Source organism: Pan troglodytes, chromosome 11 (genome assembly GCF_028858775.2).
Source record: "Pan troglodytes isolate AG18354 chromosome 11, NHGRI_mPanTro3-v2.0_pri, whole genome shotgun sequence".
NCBI classification, from domain to species: Eukaryota; Metazoa; Chordata; class Mammalia; order Primates; family Hominidae; genus Pan; species Pan troglodytes.
This window is the reverse complement of record NC_072409.2, coordinates 10,245,242-10,258,463: the sequence shown is the minus strand read 5'-3', so window position 1 is coordinate 10,258,463 and position 13,222 is coordinate 10,245,242. Positions and strand designations below refer to the sequence as shown.

The window sequence follows — 13,222 nt, the reverse complement described above, 5'->3', positions numbered from 1 at the left end:
GGCAGAGGTTGCAGTGAGCCAAGATCCCGTCGTTGCACTCCAGCCTGGGCAACAAGAGCAAAACTGTCTCAAAACAAAACAAAAAAAAATAGACAGGGTCTTGCTCTGTCTCCCAGTCTGGAGCGCAGTGGCACGATCATAGCTCACTGCAGCCTTTCCCTCCCTGGCTCAATGGAGCCTCCTACCTCAGCCTCCTGAGCAGCTGGGACTACAGGCCCATGCCACCACGCCCAGCAAATTTTTGTATTTTTTTTTTAAAGACAGGGGTCTCACTATGTTGCCCGGGCTGGTCTTGAACTCATAGGTTCAAGTGATTCTCCTACCATGGTCTCCTGAAGTGCTGAGATTACAGGTGTGAGCCACCACATTCAGCCAAAACATTATTTATAATAGCTGTCTGGAAAATAATCAACTTTAGGGGAATAGCTAAATAAGTCATGGTGTCACCCTTTAAGGAACAGTGCCCAGCCATCAGAAATTATGTTTTCAAAGGATAAACACCCACAATATGATGTGAAGTGAGCTCACTGGCTTATAAAATGCATGCACATTACCATCCCAGGTGTTTTTGTTTTGTTTTGTTTTGTTGAGACAGAATTTTGTTCTGTCATCCACGCTGGAGTGCAGTGGTGTGATCTCAGCTCACTGCAGTCTCTGCCTCCTGGGTTTAAGTGATTCTCGTGCCTCAGCATCCTGAGTAGCTGAGACTACAAGCATGCGCCACCACACCCGGCTAATTTTTGTATTTTCAGTAGAGATGGGGTTCCACCATGTTGACTAGGCTGGTCTCGAACTCCTGATCTCAAGTGATCTATCCACCTTGGCCTCCCAAAGTGCAAGGATTACAAGCGTGAGCCTCCATGCCAGGCCTTCCAGACCTATTCTGCTCCAGGACTTTATCTATCTATCCCTTCTCATGGACTCTATCTATCCCTTCTCATGATGATGCCACATACTTTGATTATTATAGCTTTAGAATATGTTTACCCCCTCATAGTGCAAGCCCCTGACATTGTTATTCTTTAAAAAATTTTTGCTAATTCCCAATTATATATTTTTTTCAGATACTTCATAGAATTTTGTCAAACCTTCCCCAGCCTCTGAAATCCCATCAGAATTTTTGTTTGTTTTTGAGGCAGAGTCTCGCTCTGTCGCCCAAGCTGGAGTGCAGTGGTGCACTCTTGGTTCACTGCACCCGCTGCCTCCTGGGTTTGAGTGATTCTTGTGTCTCAGCCTCCCAAGTAGCTGAGATTACAGGCATGCGCCACCACACCCAGCTAATTTTTTGTATTTTTAGTAGAGATGGGGTTTTACCATGTTGTCCAGGCTGGTCTCGAACTCCTGACTTCAGATGATCCACCCGCCTTGGCCTCCTAAAGTGCTGGGATTACAGGCATGAGCCACTAAACCTGGACCTCATTAGAATTTTGGTTGGTGTTGCACTAAATATGTTTAAATTAGAGAAAAACTGACGTCTTTACCCCCCGTTTTTCAGTTTAAGAAGGAGGTAAATGGGCCAGGTGTTGTGACTCACACCTATAATCCCAATAGTTTGAGAGGCCAAGGTGGGAGGATTCCTTGAGCCCAGAAATTCGAGACCAGGCTGGACAATATAGGGAGATCACCGTCTCTACAAATAACTAAAAATTAGCTGGGCATGGTGGTGTGTGCCTGTAGTCTCAGCTACTTGGGAGGTTGAGGTGAGAGGATCACTTGGGCCAGAGAGGTCAAGTCTACAGTGAGCCATGATCGTGCCACTGCACTTCAGCCTTGGCAACAGAGTGAGACCCTGTCTCAAAAAAAAAAAAAAAAAAAAGAAAGAAAGAAAGAGAAAAGAAAAGAATGAGGTGAATGTCTCTATTATTTATTTATTTATTTGAGACAGAGTCTCGCTCTGTCTTCAGGCTGGAGTGCAGTGGCACGATCTCTGCTCAATGCAACCTCCACCTCCCGGGTTCAAGCAATTCTCCTGCCTCAGCCTCCTGAGTGGCTGGGACTACAGGCACCCGCCACCACGCCCGGCTAATTTTTGTATTTTTAGTAGAGACAAGGTTTCACCATGTTGGCCAGAATGGTCTCAACCTCTTGACCTTGTGATACCCCCGCCTCAGCCTCTCAAAGTGCTGAGATTACAGGCATGAGCCACTGCACCTGGCCGCGAATGTCTCTATTTATTCAAGCCTTGCAATAAGTTAGTTTCACAGGCCTCTTCACCTAGTACTTGCACAGTTTCTATGGTAGCTATTATTGCTATTTTCCCAGTACTCTTTCTAACTGGCAATTGACTATAGCTTCTTTATCTTGTAACCTGCCACCTCCCCACCTTGCACTATTTCTGTCCTCAGCAATGTCGTGTGCCCTTGATGGTAGAAAGTACCTGCCAAGTTGTCCTCATGTCCTTGGGACCCAGCTCAGAACCCTGCACATCGCAGGTTTGTGTGGTGAAGGCTGATTAAATTAGTGAATGATGAATGAATGAATGGATTGCTTCAGGATGCAATTTCTTCCCTCTGTCCTCAGGTTAGTGTTCATCATAGCAGACCTTCGCGCCTTTGATATCTGTGTCCATCACCCTACAGAGGCAAGTTCCAGTGAGGCACCCAGCATAGGCCATAAGGTGGGCACCCCCAGCAGATGCCCCAGCTCAGAATCCCTGGGAATAGGCTGTATTCAACAACAGCTCCAAGTCAGACAAGAGGCAGAGAAATATATAAGACCATATGCTTATCATCTGGCCTCCCCAGTGGCTGTCGCTCACCTGTGCCTTTTCCTAAAAATAAATGGAGTGTGAAAGGCAGAGGACAGAGGCAGGGAATAGCCAAATGGGCACCTTGTTGCTGCCCCTACCTTCCAGGGGACCCAGGGTAGGTCCTGACTTAGGGCTCTAGTTTGGCCAACTGTGCCAGATGGGACAGACTTGTGGATAACAGATTCTCTCTCCTCCCTTACCGCATCCAGTCACACCCTCTGCTACCTTCGCAACACCGGAGAAGTTTCTTTGGACAGTGCAATGGTGATGATGGTTATAATGACACTATTTGTAGCTCTCATGATTCACAGTTCCAGGCACTGTTGGATGCTTTACCTAAATTATTATTACATCACTGAACCGTCACACAATCCTATGAGTTAGGGGTTATTATAATCCCCCTTTTACAGATGAAGAAACCGAAGCTTTGGGAGGTAAAATGATTTGCCCAAGGTCATCAGGTTAGAAAGTGACAGAAGTGGGATTTGAACACCAGGCGGTCTGGCTTCAGACCTAACCATGGCACAATCAGCACACATGGGCACCTGCCCTGTTCCAGGCTGATGGGGAGCCCTTCAACAGGAGATAAGGTGGTGCAGGCACAGACGCCTGGACTGCCAGAGCCCCAAAGCCCATAGGAAATATTGGTGCCCAGCCTGCAACCATGTAGAGAAGGCCCAGCCTGACCCAGCCTGACCCAGCTGTTTCCTCAGCGGCGACTCTGCCCCAGGCTGTGCCAGGTGCCCTTGTCCCATGTACCTGGTCCCCTTAGCCCCTCCCCTGTGACTTCCATTCCAGCAGGATGATCCCTGCGTCTTATTAACCTCTTCATCCTCCTCTGTCTTGCTGAGATCTGGCACATAGTAGCCACTGATCCATACCTGTGGAAAAAAATGAATGAATGAATGACTCCAAAGAGCCAGACCCTGTGCAGACTTAGTGACTAAATATAATGACTTGACCCCGGAGCTGTGTAATAAGGCCACTGCTCAATTCAACTGGCATTTATTGAGCACCTACTGTGTATGTATACAACACAAACACTGTCAAAAAGGGCTCGTGTTTTGGCCAGGCACGGTGGCTCATGCCTGTAATCCCAGCACTTTGGGAGGCCGAGGCGGGCAGATCACGAGGTCAGGAGATCGACACCATCCTGACCAGCATGATGAAACCCCGTCTCTACTAAAATACAAAAAATTAGTCAGGTGTGGTGGTGAGTGCCTGTCGTTCCAGCTACTTGGGAGGCTGAGGCAGGGGAATCGCTTGAACCCAGGAGGCGGAGGTTGCAGTGAGCTGAGATCGTGCCACTGCACTCCAGCCTGGCGACAGAGCAAGACTCCATCTCAAAAAAAAAAAAAAAGGGTTTTATTTTTTGTGCACTAAAAATATGTATTCACCACACAGCATCTCTGGGAGAAAACCATCGATTACCAGAGCTGGCATAGTGTAGGATGTAAATATGGAAGCTCTGAGTCACACTGACAACCGTCTACATCTTGACTCCATCATTTCTTGGCTATGTGACCTCAGACATGTTCTTTACTAACCTCTCTGTGCCTCAGTTTTCTCCTCTGTCAAAGGAGGCTAATAAAACTTCTTTCTCGGCTGGGCACGGTGGCTCACGCCTGTAATCCCAGCACTTTGGGAGGCCGAGGTGGGTGGATCACCTGAGGTCAGGAGTTCAAGACCAGCCTGGCCAACATGGTGAAACCCTGTCTGTACTAAAAATACAAAAATTAGCTGGGCATAATGGTGGGCACCTGTAATCCCAGCTACTCAGGAGGCTGAAGCAGGAGAATTGCTTGAGCCCAGGAGGCAGAGGTTGCAGTAAGCAGAGATCACGCCACTGCACTCCAGCTTGGAGCTGGAACAAGACTCTGTCTCAAAAAAAAAAAAAAAAAATTCTGCCCAGCACAGTTGGTGGTCAAAACTTTGGGAGCTCAGCCATGTATGGTGGCTCACACCTATAGTGCCAGCACTTTGGGAGGCCAAAACAGTAGGATCACTTGAAACCAGGAGTTCAAAACCAACCTGGGCAACAAAGCAAGATCCCGTCTGTACAAAAAAAAATTGTTTTAATTAACTGGGCATGGTGGTGTGCACTTGTAGTTTCAGCTATTTGGGTGGCTGAGGCAGGAAGCCTACTTGAGCCCAGGAGTTTGAGGCTACAGGGAGCTGCGATTGTGCTACTGCACTCCAGTCTGGGCAGCTGAGCAAGGTTTATCTTATCTCTAAAAACAAACAAAAAAACAAAAACAAAAAAGCTTTGGGAGCTCAAGAGAGAGTAAAGAAGCCATTTCTTTCTTTTTTTTTTTTTTTTTTTTTTTTTTGAGATGGAGTCTTGCTCTGTCACCCAGGCTGGAGTGCATGGTGTGATCTCGGCTCGATGCAACCACCACCCCTGCCTCCCAGGTTCAAGCAATTCTCCCACCTCAGCCTCTCGAGTACCTGGGATTACAGGTGCGGGCTACCATGCCCAGCTAATTTTTGTATATTTAGTAGAGATGGCGTTTCGCCATGTTGGACAGGCTGGTCTCGAACTCCTGGCCTCAAGTGATCCACCCGAATTGGCCTCCCAAAGTGCTGGGATTACAGGTGTGGGCCACTGCACCTGGCCCTGAGATTCTTCTTTTCAACCAACTCCATGTGATGCCAGGCTGCTGGCCTGGCATCAGTGGTACAGCAGTATAGGATACTTAGCATAATCCCATTTCTGTAAAAACAAAATGGAACAAAATGAATATGTGCATATATGAAAAACAAAGCCAGAGAATAATCCCTAAGCTATAGTGGTTATCTCTAGGTGGGAGGATGACCAGAGGTTTTCAAATACTTGTGTAAAGTCTGGTTTTACAATAAGTTTCAATATTGTAATTAGGGGGGGAAAGTAAAAATAATAAAAGCTGGCTGGGCATGGTGGCTCACAGCTATAATCCCAGCATTTTGGGAGGCTGAGGCGGACAGATCATGAGGTCAGGAGTTTGAGACCAGCCTGGCCAAGATGATGAAACCCCGTCTCTACTAAAAATACAAAAATTAGCTGGGCACAGTGGCGAGCACCTGTAATCCCAGCTACTCAGGAGGCTGAGGCAGGAGAATTCCTTGAACCAGGGAGGGAGAGGTTGCAGTGAGATGAGATCACACCACTGCACTCTAGCCTGAGCGACAGAGCAAGACTCTGTCTCAAAAAAAAAAAAAGAAAGAAAGAAATACAAAAAATTAGCTGGGCATGGTGGTGCATGCCTGTAGTCCCAGCTACTTTGGAGGCTGAGGCAGGAGAATCACCTGAACTTGGGAGGCGGAGGTTGCAGTGAGCTGAGATCGCGACACTGCACTCCAGCCTGGGAGACAGAGCGAGACTACGTCTCAAATAAATAAATAAATAAATAAATAGGCTGGGCACAGTGGCTCCTTCCCGTAATCCCAACACTTTGGGAGGCTGAGGCAGGAGGATCACAAGGTCAAGAGATCGAGACCATCCCGGCCGACATGGTGAAACCCTATCTCTACTAAAAATACAAAAATTGGCCGGGCGCAGTGGCTCACACCTGTAATCCCAGCACTTTGGGAGGCAGAGGCAGGCAGATCACAAGGTCAGGAGATGGAGACCATCCTGGCTAACACGGTGAAACCCTATCTCTACTAAAAATACAAAACATTAGCCGGGCGTGGTGGCACGAGCCTGTAGTCCCAGCTACTTGGGAGGCTGAGGCAGGAGAATTGCTTGAACCCAGGAGGTGGAGGTTGCAGTGAGCCAAGATCGCACCACTGCACTCTAGCCTGGGTAACAGAGCGAGATTCCGTCTCAAAAAACAAACAAACAAACAAAAAATACAAAAATTAGCTAGGAGTGGTGGCACGTGCCTGTAGTCCCAGCTACTCGGGAGGCTGAGGCAGGAGAATCGCTTGAACCCAGGAGGCAGAGGTTGCAGTGAGCTGAGATCATGCCACTGCACTCCAGCCTGGTGACAGAGTGAGACTCCGTCTCAAAAATAAATAAAATAAATAAGTAAATAAATAATATTAAAAGCCCAGCCATGATGCCCTCTAGGCAAACATCTATAAACTGCACCCCCTCCTGGTGCCAGTCATCCAGGCTTCCATCTCTGCCTTCTCTTGTCCTCAGAGCATAATAACAGGTTGGCATGGAACAGCTGCCAGGTTCCATGCAAGTTGTGTGGCACTGATGCTCCAGCTGTCTGGTGAGCTGTTATCATTGGCATCCTCACAGCTGCAGCTTAATAAGGGCCCCCTGAGCACTAGGCCTGGGCTGTGCCCTACACAGGCATTTGATCTATTATTATCCCCATTATCCAGATTAGTTAACTGAGGTTCAGAGACGTGGAGGGACCTGGGTCACGCAGCTTGTTTAAGGCCCAGATTAGACTCCTAATCCACTCTCTGGTGCTACCAGGGAGAGGGCCTGCTTGTTCCCCATGCCTGCCTCGAAGATTCCTCCCCACAAGGGTCACTCTCTGATCACCATCTTCACAATAGCAACACCACCCTACCCCGCCCCTGCTTTCTTGCTCTGCAGGGCACGCCATCTAACAGGGCCATCGTTATTGCCCTATTTGCATATTGTCTGTCTTTTTCCACTGAATTGTCAGCCACATGTGGGTAAGGACTTTGTCCGTTTTGCTCACTGCTTTATCTCTGGAGTCTAGCATAGTACCTGGCTCAACAAATACGCATTAAATGGATGAGTAAGTGAACAGTCTCCAATTCACAGACCACTTTGTCAGCAGTGCCCCCACACTGTTCACAGCGCAGGGAAATGACTCACCGACTCCCCATGAGCACAGTGTAGGCTAGCCTTCCCTTCCTAGCCTCCACCGTGAATACTAATTAGGTTTCTTAAATGCAGAGATGGACGGCTGGGCTCAGGGCCCCATGGTCTGTCTGTGTGAAAGGGTACGCAGGGTAGGATTGTAGGAGCCCTGGATTTGAATCCCACTGTTTTACGCTGTTTTACCACTATCCTGATGGGTTGGAGCAAAGACTTCCTCTCTCTAGGACAAGAGCTTCCAACTCTCCCAAGAAGGGCCCTCCAGGTGTCAGGGCCTCTGCACTTGCTGGTCATTCAGCCTGGCATGCTCTTCCCCTGATCTGCTTGCTGCTGGCTCCTTCTCATCCTTTTGGTCTCTTCTCAAATGTCACTTCTGCAGAGAACACCCCCGACTCCTGCCAAGCCAATGTGAACTTTCCACACCCACAAAGATACCTTTTTTCACCCTGTTTATTTCCTCTATCCCTCTTACTATGAATTATTTTCATTTTTACTATTTCATTTATCTGCTTACTTATTTACTGTCTGTCTCCCCAGCTTGATGCAAGATCTATGAGGGCAGAGGCCTTGGCTGTCTTATTCGTTGCTGAATCTTCAGTGCCTAGGACAGGGCCTGGCTTCTAGCAGGTACCTAGTAAATATTTGTTGAATTCATGTTCCAACTTTCTCCTTCTAGAAACAAGGAAACTGAGGACCAAAGGCAGAAAAGGACATGTTGGAGATCAGAGTCAGGATCTAGGGATAGAAGGCAGCGAGATGAAGGGGAACTCATCTCGGAGTTCTGACCTCTGAGGTCACAGCCTTTCCTGACCTCAGAGGAAGCCCATCTGCTCTCCAGGCCTGTTTCCTCATCGGTAAGATGGAGTGAAACATCCAGACCACTCTCCAAGAGGCCTGGTACTAGGAGTGAGACCCAACCCACTGACAAATATATTCCGCGCAGCATCCGCGCACCCCAGACACTGCTAAAGCACCCCAAAAGCCGCAGAAGGTGAAAAGTACGACACCCATGGTGCCCCGGACGGCGCCTGCGCACGGCGGCCGGCCCGCAGCGCCGCGGGCTCCCCCTAGCGGCGTCCGGGAGCGGTGCTCGCTCCGATCCCCGAGGGGCGGGGGCCCCGCGGCGCAGGCAGTCTGGGCGCGCGGCTGCAGCGGCGGAGCCGGAGTCGGAGCCGGGAGCGCTAGCGGCAGCCGGATCGCAGCCTGCGGGGCCCGCCGCAGCCATGGGCAACCGCGGCATGGAAGATCTCATCCCGCTGGTCAACCGGCTGCAAGACGCCTTCTCTGCCATCGGCCAGAACGCGGACCTCGACCTGCCGCAGATCGCTGTGGTGGGCGGCCAGAGCGCCGGCAAGAGCTCGGTGCTCGAGAATTTCGTAGGCAGGTAGGCGCGGCGCGCCCCCAGGCGCCGACCCCCGACCCCCGGGATCCCTGGAGTCCCCGCCCGGGGCACTGACCGCGCGGCGACCTCGCAGCCCCCGACGCTGCACCCGCGGCCGGCGCGCCCCCCACCCCCAGCCGGAGCGAGGAGGCCCTCCCCCCACCGCGAGAGCCCCTCGGGGCAGCAGTGCCCCCCGCTAGTCTGCAAACGTCGTCAAGCCTCCGGCTACCGAATCACGCCCCCTCCTCCGTCCCATCCTTTAGGGCAGACAACGCTCTGCCAGAAGCCCCGGGCAAAGAGCTGCCCCCCGCCCCCAACATGGGCATGGAGAGAGCCCGCATTACTCAGCGCCTCCGTTGGGCTCCGGGAGTCCCTTGGAGCGGGCAGCACCCGGGGGCAGCGTCCCCCACACCGGGCTCAATGGGGGACATGCCCCTACCCCCATGGGAATTCCTGGGCCGTGGCAGAGGTCAGCCCCCGCATCCCAGTCCCTAGAAGAGGACGTGGTCCCGCGGGCATCGAGGACCCGGCACGGCCTCCCGCCAGCACACACACACCTCTGCGGCTCCCGCCGCCATCCGTGCGCAGCGCGGCGGAGGGGGGAGGCGCGGGCTGCAGGATGAGGAAGGGAAGAGGGGAGGAGAAACCACTTCTTATCCTTTTCTGAGCAGCCGGCCCCTTGCTTCGCCACGGCCCCTGGGTGGGGGGCGCCTGTCAGTGTCGCCCTCCCCTTGGCCTGGCCAGAGGAATCGTGTTGGAGGGAGAGGCGTCAGAGGGCAGAGATGACTAAGACAGGGATGGCGGGAGGGGGGAGCCATTTGCAGAACCTAATCCCCCTCCCGCCTCTGATCCCACAAGGCGCTGAGAGGCCTAGGTGGCGGAGAGAGGAACAACCGCAAAGACAAAGGGTCCTGGGTTTAGCGGGGCAGGCAGGGTCGTGACCCGCAGGCTCTCCACAAACCCCCAAAGGGAGGCAGAAATAGTTTTTCTGGTGCTGAGGAGAGAGAAGAAAGATAGGAGCTCTCCAGGTACTGGAGGTGGGTTGGGGGGGCTGGGCAGACTGGGGGATGAAGTGAGAGAGTTTACACTGACCCCGTCTTTCATCTCCCCCCCATCTTCTTCAGAAACTCTTGCTTTCTTCCAATGACCTTCAGGGCCAAAAAAGTGACTGGCACATGGGAGAGGGAGGCAGGGGCCCTTGTCCGCAGAGGTACAGCAGTTCTGTCCAAGCCAGGTTCTGCTGCAAAACCTCAGGCAAGTCACTTGCCCTCTCCGAGCCTCAGTGTCCCCATCTCTAACATGGACAGTGGGACTGGGTGGTTGTTCCTGCCCCTCAAATGTCCTGGGAAACCCATGCCAGCCCTAGAGGTGAGAGGAAGAGGGCCTGACTGGAGCCATGTGTGTGTGGGATGTTGGAAGGCCACCGTGGGGGCGGCCGTGCCCATCTGGTCAGCAGAGGGGAAGGCATCTGTCTCTCCAATGGCTCCTGCAGAGCCCCCCCTTCTGATCACATGACCCCCGGAGCTGCAGGGACACAGGCAAGAGACACACCACGGGCCCCTTCCCCAAGGGCCAGCAGTCAGGGATATCCAGCAGTTTAGAATGGAGAAACCATATTCCTACCTCTCGTCCTTTGAATGTTGGCTGAACTCCTGCCCCATGCCAGGCTGCGTGCTTCAGGCTTGGGGTAGGGAGGGGACCAACTGGTGATTTCAGCCCCCATCTACTGAGCCCATCCCATGCACCCCCCTATGCTGAGTCCTTCATAGGCTCACAGGAGCTCCCAAGAGGCAGGTACCATGATGCCCATCCTACAGATGAGGAAACTGAGACCCTGGAGGTTAGATGCCTTGCCCAAGGTCACACATTCAGAAAGGGCAGCAGCTGTTAGACTCCAAAGCTCAATTCCTAATCTCGACGCTGCACATCCTCTGACAGCCGGGTCCTGCACCAGGCACAGGGACGTGTGGGTGGGTGGGCCTCCATTTCCCCATCTGCGGAATGGAAACGCTGACAGCCGCTGCCCTGCCTTCCTGAGAAGGTGACTGTGGGCTCCACCGAGTTCATGGGTGGAAAGGTGCTTTTGTAAACATGCGGGAGGGGGCGCTGATAGCCAATTAGGCTTGGGGACCTGCATGCCCAGCCCCTGCCTTCCTGGAGCCCATGACGCAGGGGCCATCCCTGACCACAGCAGATTTCATCGAGTACTTGCTTGTTGAGTGGTGGAGCAAGGTGCGGACCGTGCCCCAGGAGGCCTGGGCCCTCTGGCTGCCCTCTCCACCCCAATGCCCTTGGCCGTTGTCCCCACAGGAGGATGTACAGGGTGTCCAGATGCAGGCCCAGGGCAGGGGAGGGGGCTTAGATTGATGTGAAGGAGTAGGCAGAAAAGCATTCATGATCCTCTGAAAGCTAGTGAGAAGGCCAGGGAAACTGAGGCTCAGTGGGTTCCACTGTCTCAGCCTGCCAGCTCCCTCAAGGGCTCCTGACCTCTCCAACAGGGCTCAGTCCCCAGACTGGTGAGCATAGTAACAGCCATTCTGTCTCCTGGGGCTTCCCAGGAGCCAATCCCCGACAGAAAATGCTTCACAGGAAAATGCATCAGGGCTGCCCCAGGCCCACCCGGGCTTCTGGGTGCTCAGGAGAATCCTGCTGTCAACTCTGCAATGGAGGTAGCCTTGCAGCTGCCTGGGATGCTGCTAGAACTTGTCTGGGTCTATACTATTTCTTCACCCCCTTCCCTTTTACAGAAGGGAAAACTGAGGCCAATTCATTCAGTCATTTAGCAAACATTTGTGGAGGGTGCACGATGTCTCAGCACTGGGGATTCTATGGTGGAAAAGACCAAGACTCTGCACTGCAGAGGGAGAAACTCAGAAGACAACTGGAAAATGTGGTGAACGTCAGGGAGGGGAGTGGGGCTGCTCTCCCCAGGGAGGTCAGAGGTCTCCAGGAGGAGGTGGCATCTGAGATGAGAACCAAGGGATGAGAAGCTGTGTAACTTGCCAGGGGCGGGAGAGTTCCAGGCCAAGGGAAAGGTGCAAAGGCCCCGGGGTAGCAAAGAATTTGGTGCCTTTGAAGAACAGAAAGGAGACCCTGTAGCTGGTATTCGGCTAGCAAGGGGGAGACAGGACCTGAGAGATAGGCAGGGGCTAGATCTACAAAGCCCTTAGGCCATGAGGAGTGAGGAGTTTGGGTTTATTTTCTCTCTTGTGGGAAGCTTTTTAGTAGTGGAGTGATGAGCTAATTCTAGCAAGGGTGTGACTTGGGGAGCGGGTGAGGGAAAAGGCAGGAGACTGGTGGGGAGGCTGCTGCAGTGGGCAGGGGGTAGTGGGGGGCCTGGACAAGGGCTTCAGCTGCAACCAGAAGGAGAATGGTGGGTGGGTTTCAGGATATATTTTAGAGGAAGTCCTGCTGGAGGATGAATGTGGAGGGTGAGGAGAGAGGAATCAATGATGACTTCTGGGACTTTGACCTGAGCTCCTGGGTGGGTGTTGGTGCCATTAACAGAGTCGGGAAGAGTAAGGAGGAGCAGACTGGGGGGACGGGGGAAGACCAGGGTTTGGTTCTGAACATATTGAGCCTGAGATGCCTGTTAGACTTCTAAGCGGAAGATGTCAGCTGGCAGTTTGGTGATGCAAGTTGAGAGCTCAGGGGGAAGACGGGCTGGAAATAAAAATTTGGAAGTCGTTGGTGTAGAGATGGGATTTAAACCCGAGAGTAGATGAGCTCATCCTGGGGGTAAGTGTAGACGGGGGAGTGTTTGTGGACCCAGCACACACCAGCCTTTCATGAACAGATGCCTGGTGCCCTAGGCCAAAGGGGCCTCCTCGCTGTCCCTCCAGCTCCTCTTTGTCACCCCCGCCCCGCTACACCCCCCACCCCAGTGCTCCTCTAGGGCCAAGAGTGGGTTGTCCTAGGGCAGGCCAAGTCTGGTGGGAATGTGGCAGAGGGGCCGAGAGCATGGTGTGGAGTCAGACCTGCCGAGTATGAAGCTCAACTCTGCCACTTACAAGCAGAGAAACCCTGGGCATGTTCCCCAAACCCTGCCCAGCTGCTATTTCCTCATCTGTAAAATGGGGATAATAATAGCACATCCCTTGTGAGATTATGGTGAGTGTTGAAACAATCCCCAGGAAGCACTCGGGGCAGGGCCTGGCATGGAGGACGCACTGCTTCTATCCCTGCCTGGGCGTAGACAGGCAAGCCCTCTGGGATGGCGTGGGCTGGGAGGTGCACCAGGATGGGGGCACGGGTTGGGGATCTTCTCCATCCAGGGTAGGGTAGGGGTCCTGAGGAGCGACCC

At 52.6% G+C, this 13,222-nt stretch overlaps 2 protein-coding genes across 27 annotated transcripts in view; one reads left to right on the top strand and one right to left on the bottom strand.

Moving 5' to 3' along the window:
• CIZ1 (CDKN1A interacting zinc finger protein 1) overlaps window positions 1–9,514 on the bottom strand; it is a 43,070-nt gene extending 33,556 nt beyond the window's left edge. For 2 of the 3 annotated variants that reach the window (XM_054659137.1, XM_054659149.1), the window contains exon 1: window positions 9,477–9,514. Coding sequence is in view for 1 of the 3 variants with exons in the window: in XM_054659148.1 (XP_054515123.1) it covers window positions 9,477–9,497 (21 nt within the window). In the remaining 2 variants the exon portion in view is untranslated. The remainder of the gene's footprint in view (window positions 1–9,476) is intronic. The other variant, XM_054659148.1, reaches the window with a different exon arrangement.
• Window positions 8,669–13,222, top strand: part of DNM1 (dynamin 1) — a 51,805-nt gene continuing 47,251 nt past the window's right edge. For 18 of the 24 annotated variants that reach the window (XR_001721028.3, XR_008537337.2, XR_008537339.2 and 15 more), the window contains exon 1: window positions 8,670–8,922. Coding sequence is in view for 19 of the 24 variants with exons in the window: in XM_054659162.2 (XP_054515137.1) it covers window positions 8,762–8,922 (161 nt within the window). In the remaining 5 variants the exon portion in view is untranslated. Of the gene's footprint in view, window positions 8,923–13,222 lie in introns of all 24 variants that reach the window. The other 6 variants (XM_009457353.4, XM_003312286.6, XM_003312287.5 and 3 more) reach the window with 1 other exon arrangement.